This window comes from Onychostoma macrolepis, chromosome 25 (genome assembly GCF_012432095.1).
Source record: "Onychostoma macrolepis isolate SWU-2019 chromosome 25, ASM1243209v1, whole genome shotgun sequence".
Lineage (NCBI taxonomy): Eukaryota > Metazoa > Chordata > Actinopteri > Cypriniformes > Cyprinidae > Onychostoma > Onychostoma macrolepis.
In genome coordinates this window covers 4508840-4529815 of record NC_081179.1, presented here as the reverse complement: position 1 = coordinate 4529815, position 20976 = coordinate 4508840, and the positions used below count along the sequence as shown (strand labels likewise).

The window sequence follows — 20976 nt, the reverse complement described above, 5'->3', positions numbered from 1 at the left end:
ATGCTGCACTTTTGCGGTTTTGGAGCTTAAAGGGATAGTTCACCCAAAATTAAAATTCTGTCATTAATTACTCACCCTCATGTCATTCCAAACCCATAAGACTTTCGTTCATCTTCAGAACACAAATTAAGATATTTTTGATAAAATCTGAGAGCTCTCTGACCCTCCGTAGACAGCAATGCAACTGCAATGTTACCAGGTCCAGAAACCCAGGTGAAAAACAAATGTACTTCCATAATATACTTAAAGTGCTCTATTTTCGCGCACTAATTTTGTACTTAATATACTAAAAATGATTCTTTAGTACTTCTTAAGATAAACTTAAGATCATCTAAGTTTACTCAACTGTGCTATTTTGAGACACCGTGAATATGAACTAAAATACACTTTTAACATACTATCTCTGCACTTAAAAATGTATTTAGTTACCACTTGTAGCACACTTGAACCCATCTTTCATACACTAGTACATTCAAGTGTACTACAAGTGGTAACTAAATAAATTTTTTAAATGCAGAGATAGTATGCTAAAAGCATTTTAATTCATATTCACGGTGTCTCAAAATAGCACAGTTGAGTACACTTAGATGATCTTAAGTTTATCTTAAGAAGTACTAAAGAATAATTTTTAGTATATTAAGTACAAAATTAGTGTGCGCAAATAGAGCACTTTAAGTACATTATGGAAGTGTACTTGTTTTTCACCTGGGAACGTAGCAAGGACATCGGTAAAACAATCCATGTGACATCAGTGATCAATTTTACGAAGCTACAAGAATACTTTTTGTGCGCAAAGAAAACAATAATAACAAAACTTTAACATTTAATAATAACAAAATAATAACATTTATTCAACAATCCTTCTAACGCCATTTTGGAGAGTACTCCAGAATGTAATCAGCGTTGTTTACATTCAGCATGCGCTTTCTTTGCGCACAAAAAGTATTCTCGTAGCTTCGTAAAATTACAGTTGAACCACTGATGTCACATGGACTATTTTAGCAATGTCCTCGCTACGTTTCTGGACCTGGGAACACTGCAATTGCATTGCTGTCTATGGAGGGTCAGAGAGCCCTCAGATTTGATCAAAAATATCTTAATTTGTGTTCCGAAGGTGACCGAAGATCTTACGGGTTTGGAACGACATGAGGGTGAGTATTTAATGACAGAATTTTACATTTTGGGTGAACTAACCATTTAACAGGTCATTGTAACTATGCTTTGATTTTATTGATGATAACAACATGAACATTTATCAAAATGCGTCCTTTTGTGATTTATAGAAGAAAGAAGGTCATTAAGGTGTTGAAACTTGAGTGGGTGAGCAAATTATCAAATTTTCAAGTTTGGATGGACGGTAAATTGTCTTGCGGTAAAGTAAATATATTATTAAATTTAAATTGTATACAGAATGTACTAATAATTAGTATAGCATGTCACCCGGCAGGTCACTGCTGGATATCTCATGTTAACTACTGAAAATGTGTTAATAAGGTCTGGTGCAGGTACAAAGCATATGTGAGAAAGAGAGATGCTATAAAGCAGGAGGAACTGTTTCTGACGCATCCCGAGCACAAAAAACACATCAAGTATGATTGATTTACCATGACAGAGCTGCATATAAACGAGAGATTACTGGAGCACACAGACAGAGAACAAAAATGCACCCAAAATTAAGAGATCGGAGCACACATTTACTGCTAAAGGTATGAAAAATATTCCTTTTGAGCCCTCACAATAATTTGCTGCCATCAATTATTTCTTTCATCTTTAAAAAATGATGTAAAAGTAGTTATTTCATGCTCAAGGGTCAGCTCAGGAGGAACATACAGGCTTTCTTCTTTGCTGATTAAAGGGTGAAATCTGTGGAATGGGTTTTAACATAGCAAAAAGCATTAAATGGACCTTGGAGTCAAAAACAGCACAGTCGGATTCAGCCAAAAAGGCCTGAGGGATGTACAAAATGATCCCAATTCTTCATCTTTCTTTATAATTCTACAGGTGCAGACTCAGGCGTTCCTTTGTAAAAGATGCAGATCACTTTTCCTTCAAGAGGGGCTACATTTGACCTAATTTGGTGTCGCCGAAGGGATGCAGACAAAAGACGTGGTGTTGGAAAGGGCATCTCTTTTCTAGACTGCCAGCTGTGAGATGAGTGGTGTCAGTTTCGGGGGTTTTGTGAAAGATGGAACGGTTCCATTAGAGATGTAGCTTCTGGGTAAAAGTTTAGAGTCGACTGTCAGCTGTAATCACAAAACCAAACCTTTAGTCACCATCTGTGGTTGCGGCTGGGAAATAAGGATGAAATTTTGACGCAGTAATCCAAATCCTAGTGAGCTGCCTACATAGGCAGCTTCCTTCTTCCTACCAGCACTGAAGTGTTCCATTTAGAATGTTCTTCTTTGGCAGCAACTCCACATAAGAGATTTGATGTAATTAATTGCAGTAGTTGTTGCTAAGATAATGGCGCAAAGATTAAAAATACTTGGAAATCCATCTGAACTCAAATATTGGATAAACGTACGCTGAACTGTTTATTTTTTTTAACAGTTCCTTTCAGTATTGAATTGCAATGTAATGCAATTGCAGTTCATCCTGAGATTGTCTTCTCTGTGAAGGATACATGCGATGGTACATTTGCCTAAAATTAGCCAATTTTCGCACCAGTGACGCCTTAAAATGCTGACTCCTTAGGTAGCTCAGTTAGGTTTTGGAATGGAGCGAGTGTATTGGTCCTGAGGAGGGAAAATAATCTTGCGGCACACAAGGCGCTGTTTTTATATCCCAATTCATTTTTCTTCTTAGTTCAAAATGTCAAAGATAGATTGTTGCTGTGGTCATTTTGTGTCAGATGTCAATCACCCATGCCAGTCTTTACTAAAGAAATCAGCCACACCAAGTTAAAGGTAAATGGCTTCTGGGTCAGTGATTGGAACACAATGTTCCTGTCCAGGACTGAGTGTGACATTCTGTCTGCAACTGACTGACGGCCAAATTAGCATGAGGCTTAAAATTCAAACCACTGGCCTTGTCAGTAAATTAGGTCAAAAGTCATGTGAATGTACAAGGGAAAAGCATTATTTAGGTTTTATTTTTTGCACCTAAATGATATTCATAAACAATATAAATGAATTTTTAAAAGTACATTTATATAGTCTCTAAATTAATATTAGATCATATTAATATTGTAGAGTATTCATGCATAACAATCAGCAAGTTTGAATTCAACATTAAATAAAAATGTAACCCATTTGCTTTCCTAATACTGGTCTTGTTGTGCACTTTGTAATCTTTAATAAAAGATTTTCATTTTCGGCTGATGTCAGTAAGGCCACACGGCCCACTAGTTAATGTTAACCAATGGCCAAACAGTTATTTAGGAACAATTTTAGCAAATTTGCAACTCAGGAATGGAATGCCAATGTTGAATATCATGTTTTACTTTGATATCACGTCATATAACGGACCTAAAATGAATTTGGGAACACCTTTCATGTCAAGTTTTTATAGTTTAGAAATTTTTTCATGGTGTCATGAAAATTTAAGCACCCAACTCTCACCTTGCAGGGGAAGATTCATTTAACCCTGACAAACAGCCAGAAATGTTTTTCAAAGCTGTTTTTGAGGTGGTTAGGCTGGTTGTCACCCTAAGGGTGCACAAGTTTGTCCATCAACCAAGAAATTTCTGGGAGTTTAAAGGTGTAGATTAGATCCAAGGGGCGCCTCCGCCTGGTGAATACTTACCTAGGCACTGTAAAAAAAAAAGCTCTGTAACTTACCTGAACCTACCTCACCTTACCTGCACTGATAAAACCCCACTGGCCCCCAATGTAGTGCACCGTTCCGTATCCTGTTGCATGCCACAAAGATTAATCCATTTGAGGAGATGACTGCAGAAAAGGAAGAGAGTTTTTTGGTCACGGACACATCACCGTGCCGCTTGAGCAAACCCAACGGTGCCGTTATTCGCAAGGGCAGTCATGCCTACACGCACCGCTCAATAAACGCCCTCGCCCAGCTCTCATGAGAGCGACAGGCCACCCTGCAGAGGCAATATTTCGCATTCGCTCTCTGGTAGATAGGAGCGATGACGCCCTGTCAGCGAAGGTGAGACAGAATTAATGTGGGAGACAGGTAGACAGCGGGGACGTGCTGATAGCCGCTGTAATGATGGATCTGACTTTATCTTTCCAGAGCGAAGAGTAATGTTAATACGTGATGTGTTATTGCTGTACTCACGGCGGAGGCCATGGTGATTATGCAAATGACTTCAGCTGTGAGACGGACAAGGCCACACAGACTGTATAGAGTTGTTAAGTGCGTCTGGGATCTGATAATAATATATAAGCGCACTCTCAACACTGTAAATATTTAATAGACATATGTGCATCATGGGACACTGAACAAGAAGATGATGATGATGATGATGATGTGAAACAAAGGGCGTGAAGTGACAAGGCTGCAGACACCCGTCCAGTGCTTCATTTGAATAGCACAACAGCGCCGCCCCGTGGACACATACATCCACAATCTCCAAGAGCTGTGTGACTGAACTATTTTAAAAGTCTTGACATCTGTTAAAGTGACGTCAAAGTGACGCTGGATAATATCTGATGACGTTCAGCATCTCAGGTAAATTCTCACGAGGAATGAAAAAGATTCAAGCAGTTATGAGATATGTTGAGTGCAGAAATGAGTCTTGTAATCCATTTCAAATCATAATGAAGATGATTATCATTCTTATTAATATTTTTTTGTGAACTAGGCTCCTATCCACAACTTCTTTCTCATATGCAAGACTTTTTTTTTTTTTTTTGCAATTTAAATGTAGACTAATTTAACCTATTAAAAGTCTATCAATCAATTTGTAATAACTTGGTATTTTATTAACATGGTCATGATCCCTGAGCAAGTCTCTCTTGCAAAAATTAGCCATGGTTTTACTACAGATAAAACCAGATACCATGGTTATTATAGCCTAGTTAAACCATGGTAACCACAAATTAACCATGGTATTTGCAGTAAAACAGTGGTTATACAAATGTTAATCAGTACGCCAAAAAAGTTTACTAACCTTTTACTATAGTAAAACCATGGTTAATTTTCGAAAGGGCTGTCATGTCAGTATTCAGTTGTCGTGTCAGGTTATTTTTGAACGAACATTTTAATTTACTATCTAGTAATAACTTACCTTCCGAAAATTAACCATGGCTTTATTAGGCTATATTAAAAGTGTATAGGCTAACCATTGTTTACTCTAATTGTTAACATTGTTTGTTACCATTTGTATAACCAAAGATTTACTACAAATACCATGGTTAAACTATGGTTAGTGCAGCAAAACCATGGATAATTTGTGGTTACTGTGGTTTAATAACCATGTTTCTTGGTTTTATGTGTAGTAAAACAATGGTTAATTTTCGTAACAGCTTATGTCATCAGTCGTCTTCTGAGGTAATTTTTGTACATACATCGATTCGTAGGCCGTGATCAATTCTCCCTTTCTACTTTGTAATGTCTCTTACCTTTAATCTCCACCAGATGAAGTTTGTATGTGAATATTATTTAAACTTCTTGTTGAACAGTAGTGTGATGTACTGCAAAGCCGTTACCTCACCTTCCCGCGTCGTGTCACACGCGTGGCACGTGACTAGCTCGTGCTGCCATTGTCCTGGTAACGGTTACCTGGTAACGAGCGCGAGGATAAAAGAGCAACTCACGGCGCGCACAGGTATGTGGTTTACTGCGGCGACAGGTAACGGACGAACTGTTTATGACTAAAAACTTATTAAGTGTTATTAAGTTATTTAAATCATACAAAAATAGCAATAATATCAGTATAAATACTGTGTTGTTTGACGGTTCAAAGACCCATCAATTGCACTTTTAAATGACGCTGTTAAGGTAAACAAGTAAATAAATGGCGATGAAATCTTTAGACTGACATTGTGAATGTTTTATCAGCAGTAACGTGGGTTAGTGTTAATGTGACCCCAGTAAGAGACTGTATTGGAAAATGTTTGTTTATATCAAACTGTAATTCTTCCATTGTGTATGGTACTTGAAATAAAACATCACATCAACCATACATTTGTCATTGTGTGTGTGTGTGTGTGTGTGTGTGTGTGTGTGTGTGTACAGTTGTTACGGTTCTGTATTTTGTTAGGTTAGTCACAGTCACAGATGGTTGGACCCTTGGGTGCAGTCAAACCTTTGGTTGGAACTGGCAGACCAGGGGGGCGTCTGACTAACATCGGCCTCGACCAATACTGCACCTCCTACAGACAGTCTTACAGTGAGTAACCTTAGATTCATCAAACTATACTTTGGGTTTTTTATTTATGATTATGGTCATTGGCATGATCAGACTGATACTGAAGCCAGACAATATAATATCTTTTTTTTTTTTTTTTTTAAACAGCCTTTTTCTGTGCCACAGTTTGAAACATAAACAGCCATCCATCTTTTCTACCACACATTATAATGTTTTGATTTCTTATTTTACTGGAAACATTCAAAATTCTAGATTGGTGCAAGAATTTTTTATTTATTTATTTATTTTCTCTACTTTTGTCTTGTTTCAGACTGGTAAGTGATTAATGTGGTGTGCAGAAAGAGAATTTGTAAAGAATCTTCATGCAACCTCTTTTAGAAGTATTGTAAGAATAGAAGTTGTAAACATCTAATCTGGCCCAAATGAATAATTATTTCAGTGAATATAGCATATTTCTGTCATATGGATTACTTTTATGATGAATACATGGTACTTTATTATTTTTAAAAAAGTTGTATTATGTATAATTTATTTGTACTCCACAACCTGTAGTCACTATAAACTACTGTATGGAAAAGAAAACTGTAAGATTCTTCAAAACGTCTACTTTTGTATTCTACAGAAAAAAAGAACAGCATATGGCATTTTGAGTGACCTATTCCTATAAGTACATATTTATTAAAAAATATATATAGTATATATATATATACATATAGATTTATCATATCAGTCATCAAAAATAATTATTGGCCAGAATGTCTGTATTGGTGCATCCTTATTTCAACTGTAGATATCCTGTATAGATTTATTTGTGTTGTGTTGCGAATATACCGTAGGATGTAGAATCTGTCATGAGTTGTGTCCTCTTTTATCCAGGTAAGGAGTTATTCCAGTCATGTCTAGGTCATCATTTTGGGACGGGTTACTCTGCCAACCATCGTCCTGTTCTGTACTACAGCTCCAGCCTGGACCGCTATGATAATCCACAGTTTGGGTAAGACCCAGATTGTGTGTGTGTTCGAAATCACACATACTGTACACTCCAAAGCCTTTTTGCACCTCACTAAATCATTGTAGACACATATACTTTTCCTTTTCTCTTAGTCTCTCACTGTTGGACAGTTTTGATTCTCAAACAAAGCGTCATTACCAGCGTCTGGTTCTGCCCGACGGGACGGAGCCTTTGGCCTGTTTGGGATCCAGACGCAGAGAGAGCGGATATTTGCAGCTCCAAGCTCAGCCAAGACCTGTGAGAGCCAAAGACACACACATAGAATCGCAGCAGGTTTCAAGGGCACTGTGCCATGTCACTTCACCCTGGCCTCATTGTGCTTTCATTTTTTTCTCTGTCTCTTAGAGAGCAGAGTCCTGTCAGACTGAATATAAAGGCACTTACATTCCTCACCGTCTCAGAGTTTTGGGTAAGTGGTGTGGTTTAAAAATAATGGTTCTTTGTGGATTGATGTTGCATTCTAGGTGTTTCAGATCAATGCGTTTGTGTTTTAGTTGGACCCATAGAAGATAGTGGATACACTAAGGAAGCCAATCTACAGCCGAACACCTTCCTCCCTCAAAATATTAAGATGGTGTGTGTGTGTGTGTAAACTCCTCATTTTAATCTGTTGGCAAAGTCATTGTCAAGATGTTTTTTAACTGCACAGATCCATGCTGTATTCATGATGAGATCACATAATGAAATCCTTTTTCCGATGTTATGCTGACTCTCTGCTCTGATTGGGTAATGATGGTTGTCAGGATGACGCTCGCAGGACACAGGAAAGTGTGATGAGGACTGACTTCCTTCCCGGATGTTTTCTACAGGTGGTCTCTCTGTTTCTCTCGTTCTCTGCTATTACTCTGTCCATCAACATCTTGACAATTTTTAAGACGTGCGTCAGCCGGATGAGGTCTGTAGCCTATTTAATGTGTGTGTGTATTAGGGCAGTGAAGCATTACCAAAACTTGCCTCCCGTGCACTTCGAGAAACTGGATTTACAAGAGAAACCCGGAGGCCTCTGACCAGTTCAGTGAGTATAGTATCTCGCTAGATAAACTCTGCAATTAAAGGGATAGTTCACCCAAAAATGAAAAAATGATGATTATCTGCTTACCCCCAGTGCATCCAAGATGTAGGTGACTTTGTTTCTTCAGTAGAACACAAACAAAGATTTTTAACTCAAACCGTTGCAGTCTGTCAGTCATATAATGGCAGTCAATGGGACCCATGACTTTGAGAGTCAAAAAAACATACACAGACAAAAGCAAATTAAACCCTGCGGCTTGTGACGATACATTGAGGCCTTAAGACATGAAACGATTGGTCTGTGCATGAAACTGAACAGTATTTATATCATTTTTTACCTCTGATCCACCGCAATGGCTAACTGTCCAGAGGCCTTTCACAAAAGCCGGTGCGTGACGTGTCAACGTGCTCTGGCATAGTAGATGCATGTGCGGAAGAGATCTGTCGTGCGTATATGTCACTCATTGTTTACACCGTCACGCGCCAGTTGTTGTGAACGCGCTCAGGACAATTGAACTTTGCGGTGGATCAGAGGTAAAAAATTATATAAATACTGTTCAGTTTCTTGCACAGACCGATCGTTTCGTGTCTTAAGACCTCAATGTATCGTCACGAGCCGCAGGGTTTCATTTGGTTTTGTCTATGTATGTTTATTTTTACTCTCAAAGCCGTGGGTCCCATTGACTGCCATTGTATGACTGACAGACTGCAACGGTTTGAGTTAAAAATCTTTGTTTGTGTTATACTGAAGAAACAAAGTCACCTACATCTTGTATGCCCTGGGGATAAGCAGATTTCATTTCATTTTTTCATTTTTGGGTGAACTATCCCTTTAAGACTACAACACGTTTTCTGATCAAGGATCAGGGTTTATTGGATGTTCTGCCCACAGGCCTTTCTGCAGGGTGGTGTTAGTGAGGACAGCGGACAGAAGACTAGAACTGCTGCCACTAGATGGTCCATTGGGCCAATGGTAAATAAAACCAAAATATTTTGGCCTCTAGATTTGTGTAATGGTGAAAACTGCCCTTTTTTTGTTTGACTTTGACTGTTCAAATAGAATGTGAATGCATTTTCTTGGACTGAAATATATAGAGGTCAAAATATATTTTTCAATTTTTTAAAAATATATATTTAGACATTTAAAATTTATTTTTAAAAATATACAAAAAATGTCCCAAAATATATTGGTAGAAAATATATTTACATAAATAAATTTTGAAACGAATATATTTTTGCAAATATATTTTTTGTATAATTATATATATTTTGAAATATATTTAAAACAATATAATGCCATATGGGATATATAGTTCACTCAAAAATGTAAATTCTGTTCCAAACCTTTATGAGTTTCTTTCTTCAGCTAAAAAAAAAAAAAAAAGATACTTTGATTAATGTTAGTAACCAAACTGTTGCTGGTCCCCATTGACTTCCATGGTATGGGATAAAATACTATGGAAATCAATGGTAACTGTTTGGATACCAACATTCTTCAAAATATCTTCTTTTGTGTTCAACAGAAGAAAGAAATTCATACAGATTTGGAACAACATGAGGATGAGTAAATTAGGGCAAAATTTACATTTTTGGTTGCATTATCGCTTATACATTAGTACCTACATGGTGCATATTAGTACCTTTTGAAAGAGTTCCGTCCCAGTGACAGCTTTTGTACCTTTTATTCTAATAGTGTAGGTTTGTAATGTGAGTGTGAACTAAATCTGTAAATGACACTGGCAATTAATTTCTCCTACAAGTAAAAAAAAAAAAAAAATGAGCAAAATGTGCTCTTCTTCCTAGAAAAGCCATTTGGAAGACAGTCTGTTCTGTGCCAGTTCCGATTTAATGTCACAAAAGCACTCAAAGATGACACGGCCCACCTCAACAACATTTTGAACAGTCATCCACTCAAAAGATGATTGGAAATGTGATATATTTTGTTGTGCCACTGCTGCTTTAAGAGGGATTTCTGGAATAGTGTTGTGTACTGGCTGTTCTGTATTCTACAGGGCTCATCAGGATTCGTCCTGAACGCCCCCAACATCACAAGCCTCTCACATACACCAGCCGACCCGCAACACTTCCTCACACACTACCAAAGCAAGTGAGTCATGTCTGTCTATCTCTGTGTCTGTTCCTGGTGTTTGACTGGCAAAATGGATTGCTCATTTATTTGAACTGACTGTCTGTGCCTTGTAGACATGGGCATCTACTGCATTGCATGGTTTCAAACCTGGAGGTTCAGTGTGTTCTGATTGGTTGCTGGGTGGATGAGTGTGTTCTGATTGGTTGCTGGAGGGATGAGTGTATCTTGATTGGTTAAAATGAGGTTTTTGTCCTTATAATTGTTGCAGATTTTGTGACAAATCATCAGTGGTGCAGCACAGATCAGAACGGGTGAGAGGAGGCATACAGAGACACAGAGAAAGCGGGTACAATGGACGAGACACAGATAGGTACACACATAAACATTTTGTGTACTTGTATTCATGTACACCTCCTGAACACTTGTTAATAACATCCTCTGTTTGTCTCTCTCTTTCACACAGGTTTAATCTTAGTGGATTTAATGTCCTAGCTTCACAATAAACCTGAAATATTCATTTAAACATAATACTGTCAAATTTAGCCTGATCATTTCTACTTGACATTTTCAGACAAAATTATATTGCTTTAATTTATAGGTGCATCATACTTAGTTAGTGATTAGTGGTTAGTGGTTTTAACAGACCCTTAACACTATAAAACTTTAATGCATTAAGCTGAGAATAATTAACATCAGCAATAATTTTGAGCAAGATGTGTAAAAACTAATAAGTATTGATGTAAGACTGAATGCAAGACCAGGAAGCGTTCATTAACCGCGGTCAGCATATTGTGTAGAAGAAATATTCACGCTCGTACACAGATTGCAATGCATAAACCAATACACACAGATATGCACAAATTATATACACAAATTCCTAGCCATGCCGAGAAAGGAGTGGCACCAAATGAAAGCTCAGCTGGCTGGCATATGGTCACAGTTATGGTGCCCGCTTAGGTTGGTGTGTGTAAGCTTCTCTCTCTCATCTCAGGGCCAATGTTCACTCTTCCACACAGGCAGATTGTTCATTATCCTTAATAATCCTTGCAAGAAAGGGAGAACAGGGATTGACTGAATAAAGGAACGCTGGTCTTTTTAGTCCATGCTTAACACTGAAAAAGTGACTCAAGTGCTTGTCTATAAGTGGTTTGATGGCTGCAGAGGTGTTGCTATTTTGCAGTAAATTGAGCAGTTTGAGCTTTAGCAACCAAGCATTAATATTATTATTGTTCATACGTGATTTGAAAAAACACTAAATATTTGATGTTTGATTCACCATTTGCACTATATGGACATAAAGGACACCTCAAATTTACACCCTGGCAACATTTTAGCACACACATACACCGTGTCTGAAATCGAATACTGTAGCTACTACATTTAGTTGAAAACTTGCTTAGCAACCGTTAAATAGTATATGGTATGAATGTTTGTAGTATGAACAAAGTTCGGCGTTAATTGCATCGCTTCACTGCCATTCACAAATCCTCTATTATGCCATCGTGGGACAGTAAAGTGTCCATTAGATGTACACTTCAGAATCTCAGTGGAGAATTTTCACTTACCATTTTATGAATACTGTGAATTCGGACATACTACTTTGCGCACATACTGTTTTTTGCCTACTATATAGTATGGAAGTAGGCGTATTTCGACGCAGCCATATTCATAAGTAAATCTGAAAATCTAGTTCTGACATTGCGGTTTTCTAGCCTTGCAATAACACTTTTAATGGCTTACAGTGTAAAACCAACCAGCTGGTATATACAACATGCAAACATGCCCTACTTTTGAGCAAAATCATATGCACTGGACCATGATGGCCCCTCCTCTCGTGCTGACACACTGTCACAATGGCTCGGATAACATTTCTAACACCAGATGACTTCTGCTGAGATCTGGCAGTGACAGAGATATTACTGTGAGTGCCTGTAACAAGGCTATGAAGTTTCAAGCGCCGCAGAGGTCGATCCAGTGTTCATTCACGGCTTGCTATGCAGCTGACCTTGGGAGAATGGCGTTAACATAAACTAGCAGTAAGCCGCTAAATGATTAAGCACAGAGACTGTTCTCCTCTTCAGGCCTGGACTGTGTCAGAGCACTCAACCACTCTGCAGATACTCGATACATGCTGCCTGAGGATCCAGGGCTAACAGCAATGCCAAAATCTCTGAGAGAGACTTATTCCTTTAGAGATGGCATATAATGAGCAATCAAATTGAGATTTTTAGACATGTTCTGTGCTGTTTTATTGTCTGTCAGGCAAATTTGAAGTGTTGTTCGTGTTATGTCATGTCATAGCACAAACATTGCAGGGTGAATTCTGCACCAACGTTTAAAGGGACAATTCACCCAAAAATGAAAATTCTGTGGTTAATTACTAACCCATCATGTAAGACCTTCATTCATCTTCGGAACAAAAATTAAGATATTTTTGATGAAATCCGAGAGCTCTCTGACCCTTCATTGACAGCAACGCAACTGAAATGTTCCCAGGCCCAGAAACGTAGTAAGGACGTCGGTAAAATAGTCCATGGGACATCATTGGTTCAACCGCAGTTTTAAGAAGCTACGAGAATACTTTTTGTGTGCAAAGAAAACAAAATAATGACTTTATACCACAATTCTTTTCCTCCAAATCACATCTTCCACCATTATTGAGAGGAAACAATGCATGTGCCTGGTGCTTTCATTTTTGGGTGAACTATCCCCTTTAATACATGTTTCTAGGTGTTTGTTTGAATCTCTTCTCGAAGCAATTGTGATGTTTGTTTTAGTAAACACCACAAATAGTACGTTTTAATGAAAGACAGAGTCTGTTTACCTCAAAATAGCAACATTTCAGCAACCATCAAACTACTTTTTTGATCAATTGTTCAATGTCTTCCACAGCTGAAAGAAATCGCAGATCTACCTGCCAGAGTCAACACAACCCATCCCACCAAACGCAAATGTGCACGGCTCAGGTGTCTTTGAAACTATCACTATGCAAAGCATTCCTTTATTCTCATCTGCCATCCGTAAGCTCTTTTGTCTTACTGAGAGTATGCACTTCATCTGAGATGTCTCAGTAACATACTGTAAGTATTTGGCTGTTTGCAGATGTGAATGACAAATCTATTTGCGAATTGAAAAATGGCTTTTTTAAAGACACCTGATCCATGCACATTTGCGTATGCGTGATGGGTCGTGTTGATTCTGGCATTGAGATCTGGGCGGAGACACGCTTTTCTCGACCTTCTGTCAAAGGTTGTGCCAAAACACTTGTTTCAGGTTCTTTTCAGCAGTAATGACAGACTCATAGCGTTACATAAATATTTTAACAGATGGGTTTTGACACTCTTTCGGGGAGAGATGAGAAGTGACAGGAGATGGAGAGAGAGTTTAAACAGCACAATGATGTATGAAGGAAGAAAAGGGAAAGGAGGAGGAAAGGGCAATGAAAACACTTCTTGAGTAGAATGAGAGAGTTGGCAGATGTGACTGGAATAGAAAAATAGGTAAATATAAGACTGATATCGGAGGGAAAGAATGAACAAATGAGGAAAATGCAAATTAGAGGGCAGTGGTTTCTCCAGATGACCTCTATAATTCAAAACAATTATTTCATTCTTGAACTTCTGCATTTGGGAACAACGAGCCTTCCGTAGAACACAAAAGGTGAATTTTTAAGATTTTTTTCTTAAGAATATGAAACAAGGGCTGTATTCATCAAGCTACAAAAATACAAAAAGCACCTTCATTATCAGAAGAGTGGTCCGTATGATTGTTATATTGCAATTCTGAAGCCATACTGTACAACAGCTTTTTGTGATGAACTTAGCAAAATCATTATTCACTGAAAATCTTTTCCTAGATTATCCATCATAATCAATAAAGTCGTCTACACTTCTTGCGCTTCTCTAGTTTGCTTTGCATTGTGTCACATGGCTTGCCTGCAGTGTTAATTGGGTGTTAAACACTATTTTCATTTTTATACCGTCACCCAACCCACAAACCTGCTGGATCCATTACAGTCTTTGTTCTGGGACCTCATAATTTACACATTAAGCGCTGCTCTCTCTCAGTCTTTCTCCCAAAACATCACTGACTAAGTACCCGGGCCTTTTATGGATTGCACCCATTCACTCCCTGATGTTTCTCTTCTGTCTGCAGCACGCCTCCTCTCTGACTTTCGCACATCGAGCCCTTTAAGCTTAAGTCGAGAGAGAACGTTTACTTCTATTAGTGCTAACTTGGCTAGCTCTTCCCATCTGTCTCAGATCACGTCAACGTTGTTCCACAGCCAGACAGCTAGGATTCAACTTAATTCAAAACTTAATTTGCCTTCTAGAAACACTCGTGTTTCTAAGATTCTAGTCTAGATTTTTCCTGGTCAGGGTTGGGATTTGGAAATATATTTTGAATACTGTCAAAATTCTTGACAGGTTTTCTGGTGACATTGTGAATATCACTGGTATTTATTCATTTTGATTAATTTTTGTGAATGAGTTTTAGTAAATCAATTAAAAAATTATGATTAAAAAAAAATTTAACTTCTGGCTTGTTATAGGCTGAAAAATATGGACATGTAATTTTTCGTAGTGGTATTAGATCTTCTCTGAGTCCGACAAGACATGAATCATTGAAACATGTTTGGCAAACTCATTGGTTATTTAATAAGAGAATATTTGGTTTCACCAACACACATAGCTGCAATTGCAGCATCAAGTTTCTTATAAACAGTACACTCATGTCAGGGTAGAGTTCCAGACACACTTACACAAACTCACAAACAAAAATGCCTGAGCCCTGCTCTTAATTAGAAATACACAGCACACAGTAATGTAGTTTTGACGCATGAAAAAGTTGTGCAGTTTCACAGGTCTTCACAGTTGATTTTTTTTTTTTTTAAATGACAAGTCTTAAAATCATTAAACCCTGTAAGTATTGAAGTGAGTCCTGTGTTTGAGGATTGCAGTAATGGCTGGCCAACAATAAATACCTTCTAACAATAGCAACACTCACTTATACTTGTGAGAAAAACTTTTGCATATTTGTAAAAGTTAATTCATAGGGTTTTTGAGTGATGCTATTTTATAACTTAAGCTGTATTTTAGAAGCTGTGTTACTTATTTTCATTTTTCTTGTGCCATCATTTACTAAAGTAATTCCAAACCTGTATTCCTTTATACAGAGTGTAAATGAAAATATTTTTTTAAAATGTTAGTGTATTTTGTCTATACAATGAAAATCAATGGGGACCAGTGTAGTTCTGGACCCCATTGACTTTCATTGTATGGGGAAAGAGCAGTTCATTAAAATATCTTATTTTGTGTTTCACACAACATGAGAATGAGCAAATGATATCAGAATTTTCATTTTTGGGTACACCATTTTTTTTTTTTTTAACTTGACCTTTCATTCAACTTTCCAACCAATCAGACATAATTGAATGTTAATGTTAGCAGATGCTTTTTATTAGAGCGACTTGCAGTCGCTTTCATAGCCCCATAAAGTATCCTGGGGTTACTTAAGTGCCATTTTCTGGGCTCCAATAACTCACTGTTACTCTCCAGTTCACCCTTGGGATTGAACCTGCAACCCTTGCAGTAACACCTCAGATGCTTAAAGCAGAGGTGTGTAGTGTCTGTATCAAAGAATTGCAAAAATAATGACTGTTGGCTGCTATAAACTGCAATTCTGTTTGCAGAAATAACACACATCAGATATAATAAGTAGACTAACAGGTGGAAGTATCAAGGTTGTTCTTGCTCCTCCCCTTCATATTCATAGTCCATTTCCGCTCTCTCATACTCTAACTCCGCCCCCTCGTAGCCTTCATACACCTCCCCCTCGCAGATTAGCTCCTCCCTTTCATACTCCAGACCGCCGTCGTCATAACCAAGCTCCGCCTCCTCAAACGCCACACCTTGTCTCTCAGACTCCGCCCCTTCATCATTATTTTGTGCTCCGTTCTCATCCCCAGATGGGGTTGTTGATGGAACCGACTCATTTGTTTCCTTCTCCTTAGCAGCTGCCAGGTTAAGGGCGGAGTTCATCCGGAGTTTCTTGAGTATTCCGTGAATGACCGGATTAGCTGCTGCTGCCGCTGCGGCTGCCGCCTCCTCCGCTTCCTTCTCCGCTCGTTCTTTTGCCTCTCTCCTTCTCTCTCTAGCCTGCAACACCTCCTCAGCCCCCTCCCCGACGATAAGCACCTCCTCCCCTACACGCGGTGGCTCCTTCACAGGGTTGTGGTCGTAGGAGAAGAGTCGCAGCCCGGGAAGATGATGCAAGTTTGGAAACTCTGATATCCGATTGCGGTCCATGTCCAGAATCTCCAGCTGCTCCATCTTGAGAAGCACTCGCGGAAACTCCTGAAAGCGGTTACCGTACAGCCAGAGTCCTCTCAGGGACTCCATGCGCCATAGGTCCGAGGGAAGGGTGCGCAGGCGGTTGTCCCCAATCTGCAGTGAGCGCAAACTGGGAAGGTCGTACAACTGCTTGGGGAATCGCTGGAAGTAGTTGCTCTCCACCCAGAGGCAACGTAAGTTCTGCAGGTTCCTCACTTCCGGTGGGAGGCTCATCAGCCGGTTGCTTCCCAAGTAAAGACACGTGAGATTAGTCAGCTGGCACACCGAGAGAGGAACGTCCTCAAGCTTATTGAAGTCGAGCGCCAGGGTACGCAAACCCTGCAGCCGCGTGATACGCTTAGGAACGTCACGGAGACGGTTTCCACAGGCGTAGAGCTTCTCCAGGTACTCCAGATCCAGGACTTGACGAGGAAGGCGACGGAACTTGTAGTAGCTCAGGTCCAACACCGGATCTCCGCTCGCCAAGAGCTCGTCGACTCCGAGCGGCAGCTCCTCGTCCTCCACGACCTCCTCTTCTTCTTCTTTCTCAGCCGCTTCTTCCTCCTCCTCCTCGCCTTCATCTCCCTTCTCTTTATCCTTCTTCTCCTTTTCCTCTCCTCCTTCGTCCTGGGCCTCTTTTCGGGACGAGTTGCCCATACCCTCGGCCGGCTAGCCCGGCGCTTGTCTGTGTGTGTCGTGAGAGTGTGTTTCAGGACGGGGTAAGAGGGTGAGGCGGTCTGTGGGGCTGGCCCCCCCTCCCCGTGTCAGTTTCACTCAGTAGGATTGACCCGGCAGTGACAGAGCCAGCACAGCGACACATGGTGCTCTGACTACAGGCGGCTTCCCCTCAGTCCGAGTACAACGAGGTCCAACGTCAGCAAACACGGCAGTGATACCAGCAAGGAGCCATATTCTGAGTGCTTGTTTGTGTGGATTGTGCCAATTAAAAATACTCTTTATAAAACTATATGCTATAGAACAGATTATAATAATAATAGTAGTAGTAATAGTAGTAGTAAAAATAAGTATAATTGTAACAGGAAGAAAGCTTAATTTTGTCTCTAATGTAATCTCTAAGTTAACAGATGAGTGTCAAAGTAGCTGCCAATTTTTGCATATTAATTACGCACCGTTTTCATAGCTAATTAGTTATTTATTTAACTATTTTAAAGTATATCGTTTGTTAAAAGCATTAATTGACTCACATTACAGTCACAAACTAAGCGTTTCAGTCTGTTTGTGTGAACCCTGGTGCTGAGCGTCTCTCTGCCGACACACACAGCTCTTGTCCGGTTGCCCGGTCTGTGGATCCCGGTCTCGCTTTGACCTGGCCGGCGGCAATGTGAACCGAACTGATGATAGCAAACTGTAACTCCGCTTTGCGTGGTCCTAAATCGGACAAAATCCTCTGAGACGTCGGTTTAAAGTTTCCTGAAGCGCTCCACTCGATGTCCGTTTCTTTCCAATGTTGTGCGTTCAGTGCTGTCTCGCGTTTCTCTCTCTCTCTTTCTCTGGAGCGTGGAGTTTGCGTAAAGCGTTGCCATGGACCGTCTCTCTCCCCTAGCAACCGAAACAGGGACATGAGAGTACACCATAGACTGAGTACACACGATTGTCACGTGTTTCGAGGAGAGAGAGAGAGAGAGACGCGGTCAAATTCCTCTATTCCAAGTTCACGTTATGCAACGGGCAAACGTATTTGTTAAATATTATTATTATTATTAAATAGGTTGTATGAAATATTTATTATATTTATTAATATTAAACATATGCTATTTGAAAAGAGTTATAATTTATAAAGGTTATAAATAACTAATATTTAATATATTAAAATACATGTAATTGTTGTAGCCTATTTATTTACATGTATATTCTATTGTATACATTTATTAACATAAAATGGATTTTTAAAAATAATTATATAAGCATACATTTCATGCTTTATATAAAAGAGATATACAATTATGAATTATGAAAATTACAACAACAACAAAAAAAAGCTATTTGGTGCAATAAATAAACTGTAGCCTAGTCATAAAATCCGAAGTAAAGTTGTTGGTGTCAGCAAATCAACTGCAATTGCATAATACCTACACAAAATAAATAATCAAATGTAAAGGACAGACAGATCAAGGCTAAACAAAGTGCTTATTATAGTGAGATGATTCACTCTCAGCTGTTCTGCTATGAATGGACCGGCTTCCAAGTAATACATGGCCTGTTCAAAACTGAATATACTATAGGCCTACTATGAACTATTGATCTGCAAAGCATTATATAATGTTTGTTATTGGAATACTGATGAAGTTATTATGAAGTCAGAATACATTTCTGTCATGTAGAGATGAGAGTCTCCATATTATGATTTGTGGTGTTGCACGTACTGATAAGTGTCTAAATCACTCTGCCCTATATAGGTGTTTTTCTGCTGAAGTGTTGTTGTAATGCATCAAAGTTCAGCCTTGATGTTCCACGGTGTCAGAGCAGCACAAACCTCCCCCTAGTGGCCAGTTCACTTCATAGACCTCTGAACCTGACGCTGAGTGAGCAAGTGCTGACAGTGGGGTCAGAAATCAGACCAGCTTGCCTTTAAGATTTTTATTCATTAGCCTATGAGATGGTGTTTCTCATTTAAAAATCTTCATATAAATTTTCCAACTAAAGCACAACCATATTTTCAAGTCTTTAAACGGTGGCAATTCGCAAGGTTGATTTCCATAAAGTTTATTCACTTTATAACCACATTTCATGTTTTAGGCATCATACGGTTTCTCATTGGTGGACAAAGAAAGTTTTGGGCAACGGTGATCTCCATTGGAGCTCAAAAGTGGGAGTTGTGTGTTTTTTCCCAGACAGAAACTAGTTAAAACTTTTGACTCGATATTAAAAAGCCACTTTTGTGGTGTTTGAAGTGGATAAACACTTCCTTAAAGTGAAACATTTTACTAAATGTCTTTCGTCTTCCTTCTGCCTGCATGGTTTTATGAATTTATGAATTTCATGGCTGTAGCAGCCATTACAACACTTTTTATGATGGATGCATTTAGAACCAATAAAAGCAATTTCCAAATCACTTTTAGAAATTAGAAAGAAGTCCTCAATTGATTAGAATTACTAACCTAATTCAAATTTATGAGCCAAGCTGATAAGTTTTAAAATCCGTCCCTGCTTTGACATCCCTGATGAAGGGCAAAGGTTTTGCAGAGCTTTTGAAACATTTACGGTCAACATGACATTTATGTATTTCTTACATACAGGTTTATTGAATAGATGGGAAAAGAATGTGATTTCTATTTGTATGCACAGATGTAGTCCTACCCAGATATATATATAAGTTACATTTACTTATTTTAGAGAGATTGTTTTTTTTTTTCATTTTTAAATTTAGCTGAACATTTTACGTCTGCTAAAATTTCTGGAAAAAAATTGTGAACTAAAGGGAAAGTAATGCTGCAGCTGCAAAATCGTCTTTTATGCATCCCTGTACCTGCAAGTTAGCATTTATGAGAATGTAATTATTTTATCTTGTTTTATTATAGGCTTTATTAGAAAAAATCACATGTATTCATAGACGTTAATACAACTTGTGTATGCAGCTGTAGAAAATAAACAGGTTCGTAATAAGTCTGTGGTGTTTTCTTTTGCATGGAAAAGTCCAAAGTTCTTCTTTTTCATTTGAAATGTTTAACAGTCATATCAGTCACCAGTTTGTGCCTCTATCATGTGAAATGCTGGAATTGTGCTAATATGCATATTCATGTTGGATCAACTGAATTGGAACTGATAAAATTTACTATACAATGTAAAAAGTGATAAGTTCCACATTACAGTGTGGCATATGGTGAGTGTATAGGCCTATGTCAGTTTATAACTGTTTATATTATACTATATCTAAAGTATTTAAATAGGCTATTCTTTCAATTTAAAGTCTAAATCCTAAATTGTCTTTTTTTAAAACAGCAGAATATAGATTTTCACTCAAAGTTATAAACGTTTTACAGCATTCTAGAAGCAAGATGCAACATGCATTGTCTCATTATTATTCATTTTCACTTTGAATGGTAAGGTAAATTACTTATTTAAAAAAAGAAGAGGTTTTTAATGTTGCATTTTTACTTTATATTTCTGTCGAGATGACTGATATTGTTTCAGCATGACTGCACTTTGCCGGCTGGATGTGGAACTCGAACCTAAGTAACTCTTCTTTATCTCCGCGCTCTCCCCTCCCTTCCAAAGTTCTCTCTCTCTTCCTATTGGC

The 20976-nt window shown here is 38.5% G+C and overlaps 2 protein-coding genes across 7 annotated transcripts; one reads left to right on the top strand and one right to left on the bottom strand.

The window, feature by feature from the left end:
- The first annotated feature begins 3541 nt into the window (after positions 1–3541).
- saxo4 (stabilizer of axonemal microtubules 4) lies at positions 3542–20942 on the top strand. 6 transcript variants are annotated; one of them, XM_058767978.1, is made up of 12 exons: positions 3549–5731; positions 6142–6295; positions 7151–7268; positions 7379–7523; positions 7632–7695; positions 7781–7860; positions 8030–8095; positions 8215–8301; positions 9190–9270; positions 10310–10404; positions 10655–10756; positions 19136–20942. In XM_058767978.1, the coding sequence occupies exons 2-12, from the start codon at positions 6184–6186 to the stop codon at positions 19161–19163; spliced, it is 978 nt and encodes a 325-aa protein (XP_058623961.1). In that variant the 5' UTR covers positions 3549–5731; positions 6142–6183; the 3' UTR covers positions 19164–20942. The 6 variants fall into 6 exon arrangements, with proteins under 6 accessions (XP_058623958.1, XP_058623956.1, XP_058623961.1 ...); XM_058767977.1 differs by lacking the exon at positions 19136–20942 and adding an exon at positions 10850–10983; XM_058767975.1 differs by lacking the exon at positions 19136–20942 and having other exon boundaries at positions 3542–5731; positions 6167–6295; positions 10655–10905.
- Positions 16123–18312, bottom strand: LOC131534871 (leucine-rich repeat-containing protein 10B). Its single transcript, XM_058767972.1, has one exon. The coding sequence runs from the start codon at positions 17373–17375 to the stop codon at positions 16125–16127; it is 1251 nt and encodes a 416-aa protein (XP_058623955.1). The 5' UTR covers positions 17376–18312; the 3' UTR covers positions 16123–16124.
- Positions 20943–20976: the final 34 nt, after the last annotated feature.